General features: G+C 43.2%; 2 protein-coding genes across 4 annotated transcripts in view; one reads left to right on the top strand and one right to left on the bottom strand.

Moving 5' to 3' along the window:
* Positions 1–1803: 1803 nt before the first annotated feature.
* COPS4 (COP9 signalosome subunit 4) lies at positions 1804–12339 on the bottom strand. 2 transcript variants are annotated; one of them, XM_030016005.2, is made up of 11 exons: positions 12077–12339; positions 10965–11091; positions 10765–10844; positions 9851–10002; positions 8470–8573; positions 7442–7595; positions 6138–6288; positions 4802–4972; positions 3310–3425; positions 2868–2952; positions 1804–2378 (listed from the first exon to the last, which is right to left on the bottom strand). In XM_030016005.2, the coding sequence occupies exons 2-11, from the start codon at positions 11012–11014 to the stop codon at positions 2245–2247; spliced, it is 1197 nt and encodes a 398-aa protein (XP_029871865.1). In that variant the 5' UTR covers positions 11015–11091; positions 12077–12339; the 3' UTR covers positions 1804–2244. The 2 variants fall into 2 exon arrangements, with proteins under 2 accessions (XP_029871865.1, XP_029871855.1); XM_030015995.2 differs by lacking the exon at positions 10965–11091.
* A 376-nt stretch (positions 12340–12715) lies between these two features.
* LIN54 (lin-54 DREAM MuvB core complex component) overlaps positions 12716–20265 on the top strand; it is a 40851-nt gene continuing 33301 nt past the window's right edge. Inside the window, exon 1 of one of the 2 annotated variants that reach the window (XM_030015948.2) lies at positions 12716–12797. The gene's annotated coding sequence lies outside the window, so the exon portion shown is untranslated. Of the gene's footprint in view, positions 12798–13327; positions 13437–20265 lie in introns of those variants that run through there. The other variant, XM_041124618.1, reaches the window with a different exon arrangement.

Genomic DNA, 20265 nt, shown 5'->3' with positions numbered 1-20265 from the left:
AACTGATCAAAAGCCTAATCACAAATTTTTGAACGGTATATTTTTTTCTCCTGATACTAGATTACTACTTGAGTAATTACTAATTAGATACTGTGTATCTAACTGTCTTACATGGTCTACATAAATGTTTTTACACTAGTTGCCTTTAAACTAATTGGGAGAGTTGAGAGAAAAAAGGTCATCTGGAAATAAGCTATCCAATGAATAGCCAAAGCCAGCTCCGAGTTCTGACACTGCTGACTTGGAAAAAGCAGTACAGCAAAGATCTGTACAGTGCACTAAGAACTTGCTTGTGGTCAGCCTGGCTTTTACTGCCATCTACTGAAAATACTAGCATCTCTCCCATAGCCAATAAATTACTTATATCTGCCATGTTACAGGGTAATGCAGGAGGCTATTTAGTAAGACAGATGACCCTTGTGGGTATTGGAGGTGAGCATCCGGAGTGCCAGACACCAACCCTAGTAGACAGAGACCCTTATACTAGACTATGTCAGCCCACACTGAAGGACAACAGCCACCCAACCTCTGTGTGTAATGAGGGTCTGGAAAATATTCCACCTCTGCTCTTTTATAGTAAACTTGCCAAGAGGTGGGCAGCTCCTTCCTGCTCCCACAGCTGCTCTGTCACCACTCCCCCTCCCAGAGAAACTAAAGGATGCTACCAACTAGGAGCCATCATAACTTACTTGGCCAGTTATTTTGGGACTCGGAAATATCACCCGCCAGGTTGACAGAAGTCCATCCTACTTATGGATGAACCATGCTTCACTAGGCTCCTGGCTTTTTTAGAGCACTACAAATATAAATGCATAAACACAATTTAAAAAAAAAAAAAGGGGGGGGGCCAAAACAAAAATGAAGGCATTGTGGATTAAGCCAAAACCTTTGACTTGAGAAGATATCAGCATCCTCCAGATTTTGAGACAAAAAGACTAGGATGAATGTAGACTGAAAACTAATTAATAGTATTATTACTTGACTGAAATGAAAAAGGAGCTAAGGTAATTCACACCAAAGCTGGAATTACAACCTGAATGAGATTACCTCAAACTAAAACATCACCTCTGGACAGGGACAGCTATTGATGAAACTCTGCCTTGGCTCTCAATTACCAGAAGAGCTCTCTGTGAAAAACTCCACCAAATCACACAATAAAACTTGTATATCTGGCAGACCAAAAGGATGGGTAAAGAGCACACAACTCCAGAATGATGAACATCAGAAGGGCCACTTTGATACTCTGTTGCTGTGCTTAAGCATTTCAAGTTAGTCCTGCTTATCACATGACACGTTTACCTAGTCCTTGTATCTCATTATGTAAGTAAACTGCGGAGTATTCTGCGGCCACTCCAGTTTCAGAAGGTGTTTAATCTTTTGTAGTGCAGAATCCCTACTTGTCAAAGTCTCTTGTTACACCTCCAGTTCCAAAAAACCACTATGGATACTTTTGTAAAATTACCAATTCATGCTGACCTAGACAATAAAACAAAAAGCATGCTTGGCTTACCTTACTTGGCATGTGCTATGTTCTCATCACTTACCGTATCGTTGCAACAAGCTCTCTTGGGAACACTGGTCTTTAGTCCATCTCTCAGCACAGATAACTCTGTGCCCTGCTGCACCAATGCAGAAGGGTCAGTATTTCCTTCAGGTAAGATTTAAGACTTGCATTTTATAAACACAGAAGGAAAAAAAGCTGGGTTTGATTTAACATTTTCAGGGGCCGAAACTGACAATTCCAAAAATTCAACTTATTTCTAATTACTGCTTAAGAGAAAAAAAAAACAAACAGGTCTCTGCAACACTTAAACCAAGTGGCTCATTCCAGCCTTTATTAGAATAATTACAACTAAAAGAAACATGGCACTTGTATTTTCACAGCAGGACAAGCATCATAGGACATAATGGGCTACAAAGCTATAGCAATGCAGTGGAAAAAAAATAAAATTAAATAAACCAAAACCAAAGTTTGCTGCAGACCTTACAGCTGCTTCTACGTGGAAACCACAGCTTTCAGACAGCAGAGTGCAATGCAGAGGCAGCAACAGCATCATCTATGCTCAGAGAACTGAGGGACTGTCACACCAAACATGGTATCACCTAATTGTCTCCTAAGCCAGAGTGAAAGCAGAAGGTGCGGAAATGAAGGTGGGTTATTCCTTTGGTTCACAGTCCTACTCAGTTCCCTTCTTCCAGCACAGCAGGCAGTCAATTGCCTCCATTCAGACAATGGCTGCACAGTCACTGAGCCATCTGGGCCTCCATTGCCTGTGCTGTCCATTCTGGGGCTGTCTGACTTATCTTCTCCAGCAGGTTGTTAACCTGGAAACACAGTGACTGAATCTGCTTATCCCAAGTTGGCAAAGCTTCACGGGCTGCAAAAAAAAAAAACCCAAGCCATAGAAAACAAAGTAAGTCTTAACAATTCCCTTGCCTTTTTAACTGCAACCTTTTTTTTCTGCCACTGCCCTCACCTACCTCAGAGAGGAAGCCTTCCTTGAGCTACATCATGCTTGTTTCTGAATTCAAAAGCTACAACGATTTTGGCTGTCTGTTACAAGCCTAACTTCTGCATTGCAAAGTAGAATTGAATAGAGAACTTCCTGGTGGACCTGTTCCTACAAGGAGACTGATGGAATAAATTCACACTTCCCTGTGGGTAAGAGAATGCACAGTAGGAAGGGTGGGTGAAGTGTGGTCTTCCATTAAGTCAAACTCTGCCACCTCCTGGCCACAGCAACACACAGCAAACTCACTTCAGACAAGATATTAAACTTAATTTCCTTATCCTGTACTGTAAGCAGCAACTCAAAAAGCTCACCTGAATGGTGCTAAAAAAACCAAACTCCTGTGGTTGAACTTACTCTCAAAATGAACAATTCCGTCAATCTGATCAATGAATCCATTCATGCGACCCTCGGTTATCATCTGAGAAGCTATCTTTTCTGCCTGAAATAATGAAAAGAGGTTAGAAACTTCTTTCATTCCGAAAGAAGTTAAAAATAATTAAGACTTAATAGTCCTTATGGGTTTTTCAACATCTTCACACATTGCAGGGGGGAACCTACAGACAACACTAATTATGAAATGATTAGCATACTATCAGTGGCATCTAACTCCACTATTGTTCGTTCCATATTATGTACCTTTCCTTCTCATAAGATGTGCTAGATATTTAACCTTCCTCATAATATGGAGTAATTAATGATTTTGTAATATTGAACTAATTTTCCTTATATTTACCATAGCCATTGTCTTACGTCTCTGATGCTCCTTGTTTTCACAAAAGATATAGAAAACTGATACCTTAGCTGCAGGGATCTCTAGCAATGCTCCAAGCTCTTCAAAAGTAATGTTGTTGTAAAGTTTGCTCGCAGATAGTAAGTTGTGTTCAATAACAGCTCTGTCCAGGATACTGGAGCCTTAAGGGTTAGATGAGAAAAAAACCACATTACTATAGGATTGAAATACTTGGTTTATATTGTAGAGCAGATGGAAAATGCTTTTTTCCCCCAAGGGTTACATGTGCAGAAAGTCCAGATGCATCTGCCTTGCATTAGTGTTATGCTACGCAAAATAAAGTGAACAAAAACAAATGGATGGCACGTGGTTGATTTTAAGACAGGTAGCTTAAACCCTTTTACTTAATTTCTAGAACAATCAAGTGGAGCCCTTCATTTTGCTACAAAAGTCAACATCTGAATTGAGGGAGTTTGACCTCCTGTGATCAGTTCCTAGCTTGCCAAATGGAAAGACCATTGTTTTTTCTTTTATTCATCACATTTCTTAGGGGTACAACTAACCTTTCTCTTACTATGCTTGTACAGTGATAAACCTTCATCTAATTTCTTTTTTTGATTTAACAATTCAGGTCATTTGCCCCTTAACCTCTAGTTGAAGATAAGGACATTATTAAATACCAACTAACCTGCATTCTTTAACTTATATGGACAAACAGTACAGGTTATAAATAAACAACAAATTGACCCAAGGAAAGGACTGCAGCTTATTGGTAGAAAGTACCTTTAACCAGTTTTCACTTCTGCAATTACACAGTTGTTTATTTGTCCTTAATCAATAAGTATTGTTTACTAGGAAGGTTTTCCTGATTAAGAGGGATGTCATGCTTATGTATTTTTCCACTTCAATATTCTTCCAATTTAGAAAATTGAGACCAGTGTGTTTAGGATTCCAGTGAAGTCATTACTTCACATTATTTCTCACTCTTCAGAGGTTCCAGGAAGAACAGAGCTAATAAGACGTCAGCGAGATGGATCAGAAAACAATTTGGAGGCAGTGTGAGGTCCAAGTCATCCCTCTCACTATTTGTCATCTTCCTGTCAAGTCAGGAAGTAGTTCAAATAAATTTATCATCTGCACAGACCGTTTATGGCCTACATGCATGTCGTGTTTCTAGGCATCCTATTTATAACAGTGCCTTAGAACTGGAGAAGCTCAAAAGGACAGAGACTCAAACTATGAGGCAAGGTTAGAAATACTGGGAGTTGGTCAGTGAAGAGGACTGTACATGGACAGAAGAACAAGATTTTTACAAGTTATTTTCTAGTAGAGTATTTCAAAACCTTAACAGCCAATCAGAAAGACAAACTATGGTTAAGAAGCTTTGCTATTAAACTATACTCAGGAGGGTAACATGCTGGGAGATTTTAAAATAAATTTTAAACTAATCATATAAGCAATACTAAATTCTTTTCCATCTCATTTCTTGACTGCATTGGGCAAGTCTAACTGCTGTGAATGAACACCTAGCATTACGAGGCTTCAGAGAAATATGTACCATCAGCTGTAGTTGCTTTCTGGTGAGGCATTAGCATAGCTGCAAACTCTTGCAGTTGATTTCCACGGATAATTCTGTCAAGATACATTTTCTCCAAGATCCCATAGGCTGCAAGCTGCTGGCATCTCTCATCCTTGAAGAGTGTAGCAAGCATGCGAGAACGCTGTTGTCCTAGGAGAGTCAAGAAGAATTCTCATAAATCATCACCAAGGCATTGAGTATTTAAAGGTAAACAGAAAGTTATCGTCTCTTTTTCTCAATACATGCAATTAACCAACGAAGCTATACCAAAGAAGGAACTCGATTGTGTTCAGTTCCAAAACACTGTTTGCCACTGACTATCTTTTGCATCTTTAGCCAAGATGCCACCTTATCATTGGCAAAGACATAGAATTAATCCAACTCTGAGTTAACAGTATGCCAACAGGTAATTTTGACACCGTGTTCACTATTTGGGATCCCTCCCCACAAGTTCAACAAGGCCAAGTGAGGTTCAACAAGGCCAAGTGCCGGGTCCTGCACTTTGGACACAACAATCCGTGCAGCACTACAGGCTTGGGGAAGAGTGGCTGGAAAGCTGCCTGGCAGAAAAAGACCTGGGGGTGCTGGTTGACAGCCGGCTGAATATAGCCAGCAGCGTGGCCAGGTGGCCAAGGCAGCCAATGGCATCCTGGCCTGTATCAGAAATATTGTGGCCAGCAGGAGCAGGGAAGTGATTGTTCCCTTGTATTCAGCACTGATGAGGCCACACCTTGAATACTGTGTTCAGTTTTGGGCCCCTCACTACAAGGAAGACATTGAGGTGCTGGAGCGTGTCCAGAGAAGGGCAACCAAGCTGGTGAAGGGCCTGGAGCACAAATCTTATGAGGAGCAGCTGAGGGAACTGGGGTTGTTTAGCCTGGAGAAAAGGAGGCTGAGGGGAGACGTTATTGCTCTCTACAACTACCTGAAAGGAGGTTGTAGTGAGGTGGGTGCTGGTCTCTTCTGTCAGGTGGCTGGAGATAGGACGAGAGGAAATGGCCTCAAGTTGTGGCAGGAGAGGTTTAGATTGGATATTAGGAAAAATTTCTTTACTGAAAGGGTTGTCAGACATTGGAATAGGCTGCCCAGGGAAGTGGTTGAGTCACCATCCCTGGAGGTATTCAAGAAGTGCGTAGACAAGGCACTTCAGGACATGGTTTAGTGGGCATGGTTGATGGTTGGACTTGATGATCTTAAAGGTCTTTTCCAACCTAAATGATTCTATGATTCTAAGTAACACACAAGCTGACTTGCTTCAGGGGATATGAAATACGCGTATTGAGTCTTTTACACAAAAATGTAATGTGTATTTTACCTGCTGATGCCAAAATAGTACAATGCAAAGCATGCTTCAATGCCTCCAGTCGCTCCGTTTCATGGACTATGCTCTTATAGGAGAGTTCATTGTATCTTTGGGCAGCCTCAATGAACTTTCTTCTGTAATCAAGAACTCGAGCATAGCAAACCTAGAAAGAAAGTATGTCTCAGAAAAAGAAAACTAACAGAGGTGGCTGCATAAAATAGGTGTGCATAAATTGCCATATTTATCAACTGACAGCTCCCATAAATATTGCTCTACTGCATCCTAAGGAAATCTGTGTCTTGGAACGATGAGTTTGACTTGTAAAGCCCTTGCTAAAGTATCATGGAAAGCAATTGAAAGGGCATTTCCCAGCACTATTCACATGTTAAACATTTCAAATGTCTAAATGCCAGAAACTAAGTAAATGAAATATTGTGCAGCTGATATTGTACTTATGTAAGTTTCCCCTTCACTACTGACATTGACAGTGGTAGCAATTGACACTGAGGTAGCAATTTATGTCTCAAGTGTTTGCTTTTCCCTTTCAGTGCTGTAACAGTATCTGATATTTCTTCTCTCCCATCCTTTGTGCTTTTCTAATGCTTACAGAAAATATTTACACTTCCAACTCAGGGCACGCTTTAAAACATAGCACAGGGGGGAGAAAAAAAGAACAGGGAAAACCAACAAACCAAAACCACCACACCCTGAGTTACAGGTCATGGCACATCTGCTTTGTGTTGTAGAATTTTAAACACCACCACATTTGATTGGTACTGTCGCACTGTAGTTATCACTGCTCATCCCAGTTACTAAAGTGGTTTGAGAAATTAAGTGTATGAACTACATACACAGTAAACCCACAAATAAGCAGAAAGGTCTGCAGTTACTTTACTACTTGAGACTTAAAGCTACTTTTATGGATGGAACTTAGTATTTAATTACTGGGAGGGGAAAGGGGGGGAACTTCCACTGTCCGTAATATTGAATGTGATTCCCTCCCCCCCCGCCTTAGACTTACAGCCAAAGGTGGTGGCAATATTTTCAACAATATTTCAGATGTTTTGAAGCCTAAGTTTTATTTTCAATCAGTAAAGCTGGCATTTAAGGAACCTTTACAGACTTATTTCCAAATCGTAAGGAATGAGCTAGTTAATTATTGCTAAGATGTGGCTCTGAAGCTCCCAAAACCATTTTGAAGCTTTTCTCTTTGTCTCTTTTTTCATTATGAAAGTTTTAGTGGCACTGCATAAGAACATCTCAATGTGGAATTGTCACCTTTTAAAAAGAGAAAGCAATGAAGCAAGTCAGACAACCTTATAATGGATTTGCAGCTGTTCATTAGTTGATTCATTCTGAAGCAGGGAAGCTCGATTAATATAAGCTTCTGCTTGAACCGGGTCATCATCCTCCAGATACAGCCTGGCAATTTTCAGGTAGGTCTCCAGTTTATAATCTACATTGTATTGTCTGTAGAGAAACAGAAAAGCAAGTGCTCAGAGTTGCTCCACAACTACCCTTGCTCTCAGCTGTTCTAAACATATATTATGATTCTTAAGCACTTGGCAACGTTTGCTTTACCCTGCCTTCTTCCCTAACACCAAAATTAGTGCTCTCTGTTCAAGGTAAGGAAATTTGACATGAATGCCAATATAGAACTGGCTCCTACAAACACCAGTAGAAATAATGCTGTCCAGCAAGACACAAATGTACACTCTAATAATCTGGTTTTATTGGATTGGAAGTTTGTCGTAAGTGGTGTGCCACTTGAGTTAAGAAGCAAACTTGCAGTGGAATAAATCGGTGCTAAATGGGCAAAACCTACAGCAATTCCTTCTACATGCATACAGAGAAAGAGGACAGAAAGGACAGCTGGAGGAAAGTAACAGCAAAGGTTCTAGACTTAAAAAAAACAAACACCAAAACCACAAAACCACAAACAAACAAAACCCCAGAAAAAAACTCAACTCTATTTGTTAATATCCAATTTCAAACTATGTCCTCATTTTGAACTGTAAAGGCAAACACGTGGAAGAACTGCTACCTTTCAAGAATCTCTCAATAACCTTAGAAGCATTGTTGTAAAATACTATCAAAAAGGCTGTTTATCAACAAGACTAATAAATAGTGCAAAACTTCTCGTGCAGTATTTTGACCCACTACACTGTTTACTGTAATGTACAGTCATCAAGCTATACTTTTGTCATCTGGCAGTAGTTCTGGCTTGAACTACTGAAACTCCGGAAAAATAAGCAACCCCCATACTCTCACTCGCTGGTCTCATTGAGTACAAAGGCAGCAAGTGTATTTAACAACACAGAATTGTGTCTAGGACAGTACTTACTTTTGCCCTGTTTCCAAAGGGATCCCCACCAATACTTGCGCTGCATTTCTCCAGTCTTCTTCTTTCTCATAGATTGATGCAAGATGTTGCCTTATTGAAGCAACCTAAACAATAATAAAATCAATAGCAAATGCTGTAGAAGTTGAATGGTTCTGTATTAACTTTCACAGTATTTATTCTTGTTCATGAATCCCCTCAAACGATACCCCAGATTCAAAGACACAGCAACCTACATGCACTCAACTCTTTCCACGCAAGGAGTCCTGCATGGGACTCCTGGATCAAGCTTTAATACCAAGCTTTTTAAATTTGAGTGCTGATTTGAAGCATTTCCACTTAAGCTTGTGACAAGATAAAAGGAGTTTATCTTCACAGAGCAACAAAGCCTTTTATAAAGCTTTTAAAAAGATGAAACAAGGTTTTCAAGGTGAAACGGGAACACCAAGATTCACAAGCCATTTATTGCAGTTATACCTCATATCACGCCTTGAGATATGAATGAGGTGAACTATGATTAGATCCTATGCAGAAACTTCTACTTTGTAGAGCAGCTGTCAGCAGGTAAAATATCAGTGCTTACAATCTGGGTTTTATAAGCAGAAGTGTGGGTAAAAAAAAGAAATCATCTGATGTCTTGGATTTAATTTATGCATAATCATAATATATAGGCAAGCATGTTCAGTTAAGACTTATAGAGTAAAAGCTGCTTAAAAAGACAAAGGATAAAGAGAAGCAAATATAAATCATGACAGAAACTGCCTTGATTCTCTTCTCAAATAAAAATGAAGGCTTTTTATATAAACATCTTCCGTAAGAACTCTTATCACCATCTCAGATGATGGTGAATACTCATACAACAAACTCAAGAACTGAACTGAAAAAGAACTGCAGCACATTCAGTAGTTAACTAGAATTGGGATTTCAAGAAAACATTTTCTTCTGGTAAAATGATTATGGCTAAAATACACACACAGAGAGATATTTATTTTGAAACAAAAGCTATTTGTCAGGATGCTTCTCTTTACATCACCTGCCTGTTTCATTAGTTGGGTAAAATGCAAGACAATGAGTACCAGTCTGTCTCTTGACAGTACCTCCAGTGGCTCAATTATTGTTTCATTGTAAGAAGCCATTTTCTGGTAGCGGAGGAATTACATGCCCAGCGTCCTGATGAAAAAACAAAGTCTGTATTCTCTGCACAGTCCTAAATACTCTCTGCATTTAGGTCGGGTTTTGCAAGTACAGGAATGCAAAACTGGACTCTAAGTAGGAATATCTATTTTGAACAGCTTTTTTAAAGACTTAAAATAGTCAGCAGATAAGGGAAAAAAACCTAAAGCCAAGCCCACAAACCAAAAACCCCTTGTCATTGATCTCTCACCTGCTCTTCAAATGAAATTACTCTAGGCTGTATCTTTTCCAAGGTGAAGTGGTAAATTTCTTTGGCTGTGCTGTCAGGAAGACTTGGAAGATGGGTACAGAAATCTGTCAGTAGCTGACGTGAGATCACTAGACTGACATTCTCGTTCACCACTGGTTCAGAGATGCATGGAAGAAAAATACAAGATGGATGCAATGCCTGTCAGTGCCTTCACAGTAAGTGATCATTTGCTTTTATATTAAATTTGAATATTTCAAGTTTTTAAATCTGTATCCAAATGAAAGGGGATTTTTTCTTTGTTTTTAAAAGGTTATTTTTTTTCTCTCAGAAACAGCTTGTTTACACTAGAGGTCACCAGAGTTCTAACCCCTGACATAATAACGAATTTCTCACTTTGATTTATTGTTTAGAAAGATGTTTCATTCTGAATCACTGTTCTCAGTTGCTGAAACATCTTGGACAAAGCAAACTTTTAGATTAAATTTCACTAAGTTTATTCTAAACTTAAAAAAATTACAACAGGTATAGAGTATTCAATAAGCTAAACATCCAATACAACACAAAAAACTCGTAACCATTTCTTCTTGACAGTTTTTCAAACTAGCTTGAGATGAGGGAAGAAGAGGGTTGTTAGTTGAAATACCGCTTGGCATCCAGCATCAATTTTAGCGTTCAAGAGAGACTATTTTATGTTTTAACCTTCCAACACTGTCACACTGACAGGTTGGAAAGTTACAACAACCCCCTTAACTTCTGAATGTGGCGATGATGGTTCCTCTTCTAGTTGTGTTTGAGATCCAATAGGACTAAAATATCAGGTATTTACATAGCCTTATGTAGAGCTAACAAATATGCAATCCCACAGACCTCTGACCTTCACTCAGTGTGCAACCGATTATACCAGACACACTTACTTGCTTCTACAAAAGCTTTCAAAGCTTCAAGTTGTTCTACACCCGACAGCTGAATGGCTTTTTCCAATATTTGACGGTATCTGTCCACAGATTAAAAAAAAAAAAAAAAAATCACTCATAGGGCACATTTTTTCACTAACAAGTTGTTTCTTTGTTTATTTTCTATGTCAGAGCCCTACTTTTGCTTATATTTTCTATACCTTTGAGGTGGCCATTTTCCAAAGCGTTTGTGCTCACATGTCAGGAACATTCACCTGGAATTGGTATCTGGCTCTTTTTAAATCCCAGGACTAGATTCTCAGATAACACAGCTCATCATTTTGTTATCTGTGAATATACGTGCAATTTTGAAAGTTAAAAAAAAAAAATCACGTCCCTAGGATAGTGCACAGAAAAAGTAATGAAAACTATATCGCTCATGGATTAAAATGTAAAAAGTTAGTCAAATGTTCAAAATGCCATATTTGATGAGGAGAAACAGCGTTGGGAGTGGGAGGTAAATAGTATGTTACAGCCACTTGATGTGAGCACAGGCACAGACAATTTTTAAGTGTTTATTCCTGCAAAAATAGCAACTCCAGTTTTCATGCTTCATAAAGCTAAATAAACTTTGCCTGGGCCCTAACCTCAGTGTGTGCAATACTGGTGAAGTACTACCTTCATGTTGAAGCCACATTTTGAAGGGAGCATTTGCAAGTTTTTACATGAGACACCTAGAAGTGAAGCAGTTCCTCTATAAAATAAGCAACCGGACTGGGACTCAAATAATTTCATGTGACTGATCGACACTTGACTGAACCCTCGGGGGAGAGAAAAATCTATGTGACACATAGCACTGTGAGTAGCTCAAACCCTAAGGTTTGCCATTCAAAATACCCACCCATCGAAAGTAATAATAATGGAGTTACTGACATATCTACAGCAGCCGAGAAAAATAAAATTCCCCGACCTATCAATTTCACGCAGACGAAGGGCAGGGCAGCCGAACTCTAAGGGGCGGCGGGCAGACACGAGGGAGCTACGGCGAAGGGGTAAGGCCCTGCGCGGAAGCCTGCACTAGGGCAGGACACCACCAGCACAGAGCAAGCCGTCGTTGGAAACGAAAAATAAATCAAAAATGACAGAATCATGAAGTTAAATCTTTCTTTCTTTCTTCTTTTTATTTAAAGAAGCGCGGCCGTTGGACAAGAGCCGCCTCGCCCGCCCAGGGCCCGGCAGCCCCCCCCCCCCCCCCCCCCCCCCAACGGCCGTAACCCCGAACAGCCGTTCGCCCGCCTCGCCCCGTCATAGGGAGGCCGGCGCCGGCACTCACTTGCCCGCCAGGTCCTTGTGAGAGCCGCTGGAGTTCATCAGCTGCGCCAGGTCCTGCCTCACCGCGGCCGCCATCTTCACCGACCCGCTGCCGTCCCCCTCGAGCGCCGCAGACCTCCTCCTACCATAGAGCCGCGCCGCCGGCAGGCTAGAGGGGCCGCCGCGCGGCGGAGTCACGTGGCGGGGAGCGTCCGCGCGGGCAGAGCCCGGCCGCGGAGATAAAGCTGGGGCGGGCCGCGCACCCCCCCCTCCTCCCAGGGCCGCAGGGCGGCACGTACAGAGATATATACGTGTATAATCGCGCGGGGGTGCGCGCGCGTGTCGACGGCCTCGACGCGGGGCAAGGCTGCGTCTTCCTCGAGTGGCGTACGCGGCCCCGGAAGCGGGCGGCCCGGCACGGGTGGGGCGGGCCCGGAAGCGTGGGGCGGGGCGGGGCGGCGCGCGCGCGCGCGGGGCGCTGCGCCGGCGGTTGCCAGGGCGGCGCGGCGCAGTATTATGGGATGCGGCGGGGGAATGGCGCGGGGCGCGTGATTTTGAACAAACACGGCGGCTTCGTCGCGGGCGCTGCCGCCGCCGCCGCCGGGCGCGGTAGCGGAGGGGAGGGGGGGCGAGGCCGGGCCGGCGGCGGCGCGAGGCGCGGAGGGCGTGCGGCGACGGCGGCGAGAGGCATCGGTAGCGGCGGCGGAGGAGGAGGCGGAGGAGGAAGAGCGCCCGCCCGCCCGGTGAGTGCGAGGGGCGGGAAAGCGGCGGCGGGAGGACGAAAAAGGGGGTGCGGGCACGGCCCCGCTGGCGGGGAGGGAGCGGCGGAGCGCTGACAGCCGCCTCGCGCCGGGAAGGCACAGGCCCGGCCCCCGCCGGGCGCGCTCCCCGCGGCGGGGCGGGCTCCCGGGCGGCCCCGCCGACCTCTCCGGGCTGGCGGGGACAGCCGTCCCGGTCGTCCCTCTGCCGCGGGGGATGCCCGCTCAGCGGGTCTCATCACCGCTGCTCGCTGAGACCGGTTGCACCCAAAGCTGCCGCGAAGCGGTGGGGTTAAAACGGCCCCGGGGAGCGGCGGGGGGGCCGGCAGCGAGGCTTCCTTCTCGGGCTGGGGATCTGTGCCGGACCCGCCGCCGCCGCCCCCTTCCCTGCCGGTCCGGAAGCAGTTGGGGTTTGGCGGCGGGGCAGGTCGGGGCGGAGGGGACGCCCCGCGCGCGGCGAGGCGGGGCGGGGCGCCCGGGCGGCGCGGCGGGGGCAGGTGCGGCGGGGGCGGGCCGTGGGGGGCGGTGGTGACGGGGTGAAAATGGCGGATCTTTCGAAATACGGCGGCGGCCGCTGACGGAGCCCGGCGGCTCCCGGCCGCCCCCGCGCCGCCCGCCGATGAGGTGAGGCCCGGGGGGGGGGGGGGGGGGGGCGCGCAGGGGTAACGGCCGCGGGGTGGGGGCGGCCGTCGCCAGCGTCGCGCGATGCCAACGGTCGCGGCCGCCGTGGCTCGCCTCGCTGGGCCTGGGGTCGGTGGGGCCCGGCTCTTCTGGCCCACGGGACGCTGCATTGGGCGGTGGGGAGCACTCGGGGCCGGGCGGGCCCGGGCCCGGGGCTGTGGCGGCGGCGGGACGCGGTGGCGGCCGGCTTAGGCCCGGGGACGCTGTCCTCGCCAAACTTGCTGGCGTGGGCCGCCGGTGGGGCCCGGGCTGCCCCCTGAGGGCCTGCCGGGACCTCGCCGGACATGGTCCTGGGTGAGGACGTCCCGCCTTTGTCTGCGGGGGTGCTTGCTGGAGCTCTGCTTTGCAGGGTGGGGTGTGGTGAAAACGGTGTGGGGTGTTTTCCACACTTCCCGAGAGCGAGGGCATACCTGTGCCTTCAGCATGCTGCTGCGCGGCCACAGACAGCCTCTGAGTTCGAAGTGAATTTAGCTGGACCGTCTTTCGGGATAGTCCCAGCTTCCCTCTTCATCAATCTTGTACGTTAAGAGGTATATTGGCGGTCAGAATCTGTTACTAATTATTTGTGGCCTTGACTTTGAAGCACATCGTGTACTAATTATGTAACATTTGGTATGGAGGTTTTGAGTTCTGGAAAGCACTGTGGCATTGAGAACACGTGAAATTGTCCACTGGAACATAGTGTGAACAGGACGAAAGCTCTCGGACTTAGTCTTTCAAGTGAAGAAAGAAGAGATATTTAAATCATCTTTCATTAGGTTCATCCTTCTGAACAGTTGCTTGAAATATATTACAGTGATTGTAGAAAATACTGAATACAGAAAAATAATTTGGAATATTCTTTGCAACGTTTACATAAAGCTGGCAATAACAGGCAATGTCTTGTGTGTGTGGTTAGCTTATTCACAATTGCTTTTTGGCTTATTGGAGGAAAGAAGAATAGCGGGTTATCAGCTGAGAATATTTCTTCTGTCAGGGGAATCCTTTTGTAAAATAAAATGTGTTAGACTTGTCTTTTTTTATTGCCCAAGACATCCGGTTTACATATGCATCAGCAAGCGGTAACTGTTATTTACATGCCTTGTACAGACTTCTGTCAACCTACAGAGAGATGTATGGCTGTATTGCTCTGTAGGCTGAGCACTCTTAAAGGCTGGCTTGGAGAGTGTGCTAAAAAATACAGCCCAGTTTCTCTAATGGGTTAAAAACGTACTTCATGCTTGTAATGCAGTAAGTTTCAGTAGTTTGTTATGCAAGGTTGATTGTTCAGATTACATGTCAAGAACAAGCTGCTGTTGTTTTGTTTGCTTATACTTCTGTGATGTCCAAGCTCAGATAGTTTGTAACTGAATGCTCTGAACAGTTTGGCTAGAATTCTCTAAAAGCTTTAACTGGTTTCAGGTTGAGTATCTGCTAACCACAGGTAAGTTTGAAGTGTGGTGATGAAGAGTGCTGTTGTATTTCAGCCTTAGAGACATTGTTATCTTGCACATTGGGATATCTTTTATTTTAGGTTGTTGAAAAGCAGTCAAAGCCCCTTAGATTCTTTTCCCTTACACTTGTTTGAAAAATATGCAGGGGGGGAAGTAAGGTAGATTGGGGGGGTGTTTTGATATCTGCTTTGGTAACAAACTGTGCTTCCTTATCTGTCAGTTGGTCTGCTTGTGCTTCTGTTCCCTTCCTGTGCTATAGAGGTAGTGCTCTCTTCACATGCTGTTAGAAGCCCATCTTAATGTCCTATGGAATTTGAATACTACAGTGGTGGCATTCATAACAAATACCTAGGAGACAAACTCATGGTTGTTTGGTTTTTTTATTCTTAGCTGCAGGAGCTCCCAATAAGAAGTGGAAAATGTTTCTTGACCTCTTGATTCGAGGGTTTGTATTTTGCTGCGCCTTACATTTGAGTAGCTTGGTTTCCTTACTTGCTTAGAAAACCAGTAAGCAGCATGTGGCTTTCAGTACAGCCTGTGACTAAGCTTGCTCACTTGACAACATCAGAAAACATAAATAAGTTTTTCTTGCATGGGAAAGAACGAGACTGCTGGAATAATCCCTTGATCAGTGATGGGGGTGCATAGCTACATGATGCAAGAGATACAGGTTTCTCATGTTCCAGATCCAGATGTCGTTCCCCTTCACAAGCCATACTTCTGCAATCGAACATGTTGCTACCCATGTGAGGGTTATGTCCTTAGTTTTGGGCTCTGCTCTGATCCGTCGTACAAGTTCCAGATACGTACCCAGTCCCCATCTCTATGGTGTGGCTGTTTTTTTTGGTTTTTTTTCCCTTTCTTCGGAATTTCTGCTATGGACTTAAGAAGCCTAGCTGAAGAATGTTTTAGAAACTTCTTTAGATGAATCTGTTGTTCCCGAGATAAGTTTTTGGGGGTATTTTGTTTGGGTTTTTTATGTTATTTTTATCAAAAAGTTCCCAGTGGTCTCACATCTGCCTACATAGCTTAATCTGCTCTCCTCCCCAAATATTTGAATGAAATAGGAGACACAATCTGCAAACAAGTGAAAGCTTTCTGTTTTAAAACCTAGTTAATTGTTAATATTGTAGTGTCTGGGCAGAGCTTTTCTGACAGGTTTTGTAGTTTCATACGTGCTTTCAGTGGTTTTTTTCTAAGGGTTACTCTCCCATTTATTTGGGAGAAGATGTGGGTATGCACTCCTATAATCCCATGAGCACTTGTTGCTGCTTTGCTGGTGAGGAAGATGGCTCTGCTCTTCCCTGGCAGCTTCTTACTCTTTCGTGCTTTCCCCTTCTCTTGTGCTTTGTAAGCACTTCAGCAGCTACTCGTAGACCACAGTTAAAGACTGGTCTGCATTAAAATTAACCTGGCTTTTGTTCTAGGTTGGAGTGAATCTACACAAAGTGCCCTGATGTAGTCTAGTGTTCTGCCACCACTGAAAGAGTTGGTTGTGCTCTTCCCCTTCCCTCTGTGCAGGGAGTATAAATGCCAGGCTGGGAGGAGAGGGAGGTTCCTGGGTTTCCCCAGCCCCCTGACCCAGCTGGATTGTCGGCTGTGGTGCGATTCCTTGGTGCCATTCTGTTCCTTGTAGACTTTGAACTAAGCTATTTCAGCACACTGACCCACTAGAATTTGCTCACTACTTCGTGGAGTAGTTTTCTTCCTGGGTTGAACACCAGTGTCAGCAGTGTGGAGAAAGCGGGGCTGTGACAACCCACAGTTTGGTTTGGATGGCTAGCTTTAACCCAGCTCATCTTCATCTGGGCTGCCCTTGCAGCTACATAAATGTTTGCTAGCACAAAGAGGAGGGAAAATGTTTGTATGGAAATGAATAGGCAGATGCCAAAGGAGGACAGGAGAGCTTCAGTGGTAGTGCTGGCTTAATACGCACGGGGAGTTGCAGTATAAGGGAAGTAATGCTGCTGATCATGTGTATGCAGTGGTCAAAGTAACAAAGGATGCTATTTGAAATAGCAGTGCAATAGGATGTTTTTCATAGTAAATGCTAAAAAATTGTAGCAGTTGCTTGTTTTATTACATGTAATTACAAGTTTGTTGACAGATAAGGTTTTTTTAGCTGTTGGTTTTCCTTTTAAAATTGTAGTGGAAGCCTAAATTACCCAGAACTTGCCAAGGCAAGAAGGATCTCCTCATAACTGGTATGCGCGCAAGTCGTTGGTTTGTTTGGTTTTTGTCCTCCAGCCATTCTTAAAAAGAAAACAGCTAGCAACTCTGTTATAAACATGGCAGTGGTGACATGAGTTTAATCTTTCTTCCCATGAAAAAAACAAAAAAAACCCTAAAAACTGTAACTGTTTAATATAAAACTCTCATGTCCATATCACTTGATGTGTTACTTTAAACACATAGGAGTTGCTAATTTGTGTACCTTGCCCGTTCTGATACGCTGCACACAATTGTACATATGGTGCATCACATAGGGACCATTTGCTTAACAGAATGTAGAGTAATGGGAAGGGAACAGTGTGCGTTGGTTAAGTGAATTGGGAAGTTGTTGGTTAAGTTGCCTTGGGAACTATTATTTTGAATTTTGCTACTATAGATGGTTAAATTTGTGGTGAAGAATGCCTGATACTTTCTTAGTATTCCTTGTAACCAATGAAAAGACTGGATACTTACACTAGTTATGTATTCAGCATCTGATAAGGAGTAAGGTCAGGGGTTTTTCCTTGCTGTAGTTTGCCATTGGTATTGTATTTGATAAACCTGGAACCATGATCCTCTGGGAAGCGTGCAGACAAACTGCCTCCATATCTTGTCTTCTGTAGAGAATGGGAAAGAGAATGGAAATTATTTTGTCTTGTGTTCCACATGCATATTTTGTTACTGTGTTAAAATGATTTGCTTTTGCTCTGCTGTTACACAAGCAAACATGGTGAGTTTGCAGTCTTAGATGATTAATTTTTCCACTTACCTTTGTTAATCATAGCTTTCTTATGGATTAATCTTTTTTTGTTTCATGACATGTATTTTTTTAAGGCAATCTCTAGCTCGGTAAGCTTAAACAAAAGACTCTCTGTTGAAAAAATGCAGTGCTGAGTGATTTTGTAATTCTTTGCTTTACGACAAAACAAACCTTTCAATTTTAGAGACAAAATGTAGAGTGTCAGAGAGAGTAAGAAAACAGGAAATGCATAAAATGAATGACACTATTTTACCCATTCTTGAAATGGTAGCAAAATTGAAGGATTGCAATTAATTAGGAGAATTGTAGTACAGAAAGATTGCCTACGTGCAGTTGTCATCTTTCATTTGATAATATGCCAGCAGTATGGGATGAATCTTGGGTATACATATGCTTCTATGAAGACTTTTCTAGCAAGTGAGAGAAAACACATCCAGTGTCAAGAGTTTCTTAAGAACTGCATTTCTTATCTTTTTGTGTCACTGATCTTTGTGAATTTCAGTTGCCTGGAATAGTTGATGTGTGCTTGTATGTATTTGGCAAAAAGGGATGGGAGAACACAGCAAACAAGGAAATGAACTAGCATGTTCTTTATTTTGTTTTGGTTATAAAATGACCCAATAAAATTATTTGTTTTTCTAAGATTTTTTTTTTCCCTTTGAAATCAACTTAGGCAAACAAGTGATCTTTACTTTCTTAACTGTAGCTTGTTTCTGCTTTGCAGAAGTAGCTGTTCTATATCACTTGCACTAGCAAGCAGGCAAGAATCTGTGGGAACTATGAGCCTTATGTTTTTATGTACTGTATTCAATCTTTTCTTGAAATAAGTTTCTTCTATTTGGTGGGTTAATGTCCAGAACATTAAATGAAGAGTGGGTTTTTTCTGCTTGCAAAGAATAGTTATGGTGCCAGTGCTGCAAACTGGCTACAGCAGAGGGATCAACAAGGCTGTAGTCAATTTAGCACCTACAATGATATTAGCAAAGGTTGTCACTTCTGTTTCCTGTGAAGAAAAAAAATTAAGAATTGCATATGAGCTATGGGTTCTCCCAAGAGAGAAGCAGAAAACAGGAAAGAGGGAGGCTATGTGTGAATTTTTATCATTGCTACTGGAATGACTGGGAAAAATAAGACCTCATTCTCTCTGTTGAATGGGAAGGTGAGTTTTGATGTTATGTCAGCAAAAAGACAAAGGTTGAATAAAAAGCTTTGACAAGTTGGTTGTCCTGGATTCTTAACAAAGATTCCTAATGACATTGTTATCATGAGTTGTTACATTTGCTTCTGCTTCTAATATTTGTTTATGGCTGCGAAATAAGCTTTGTCCTTGGAAGAGAGTTATCTCTTAGTTGTCCAGATAATAAGAACCTAGACTACCCTCAATAATGCAGATGCTATACATTTTTTGCACAAACTCATCCCATAGTCACTTATATTGCTGCTGCTCAGTTGGTTTTGATAGACTGCACAGTTTGACACAGAGCTGTTTGGGTGCATGTCCTGAGCTGGATGCTGGGGGAACATAACTGAGGTGCTGAGACACCCTCTGATTCAGGTGCATCCAGCTCGTTGTGGGTATGTGGTGCTTTAACACAGTGCAGTGATCAACTAGGGCAGCTGAGTCACAGCAGATAACCTGCGAAGGCTACAGGTCAGCTTCGATGTCCTGTCACATATAACAACACTGTTAATCTCCAATCCCCAAAATTATAAATTGACAGTTGGCAAAAGCTTCTTTTGTGTATACAAAGTTGTCTTAGATGTAGCAGAGAGGGAAGCTATCTGCTAGGTGATCTTGCAACATAAAAAAACCCCCAGCTTTTTGCATGGAGACACACAATTAAGGCTTTGCATATAATTATTTCTTCTTTTATTAATTCTGAGAATGAGATGAACCTTCTGGATCTGTTTCAGCTCGGACAGTGTAGTGGCGACTTGTCCAACTGGTGGCAGAGCATGTTTGCCATGGAAGTCAAATTGGGAAGGGTATCCTGTAAAGACAGAAAGGTGTATATTGAGCAGCACAGGGTGTGTGTGCAAAGATATGTTCCTTCCAGGTGGCCTTGGTATGCTGTCTGGAATAAAGCATCTCCAGGGATAGAGTAAGATATTTGCTGTATCTGTGTTGCTTTCAGGCTATTGAAAACAAAGTTGTAACAGAGAATCACTGAAATGCTTTTCTCTGGCTAGTCCTGTCTGTAAGATATTTTTTTGAGGTGTCTGAAAGCTGAACTGTTGGTTTTCTTGTGCACACCTAAAGAAATTTATCAGTTTGTGTTTCAGAAGCATTTCAACCTTTTGTGTTATGATAAATGAGACTTCAGAGGTCTGAGAAGCCTGCATTTGAAGTGGTTCACATGGTTCTGGA

The sequence above is a fragment of the Aquila chrysaetos genome, chromosome 1 (genome assembly GCF_900496995.4).
Source record: "Aquila chrysaetos chrysaetos chromosome 1, bAquChr1.4, whole genome shotgun sequence".
NCBI lineage: Eukaryota > Metazoa > Chordata > Aves > Accipitriformes > Accipitridae > Aquila > Aquila chrysaetos.
The sequence above is the reverse complement of the archived record's forward strand: the minus strand, read 5'-3'. Positions and strand labels throughout refer to the sequence as shown.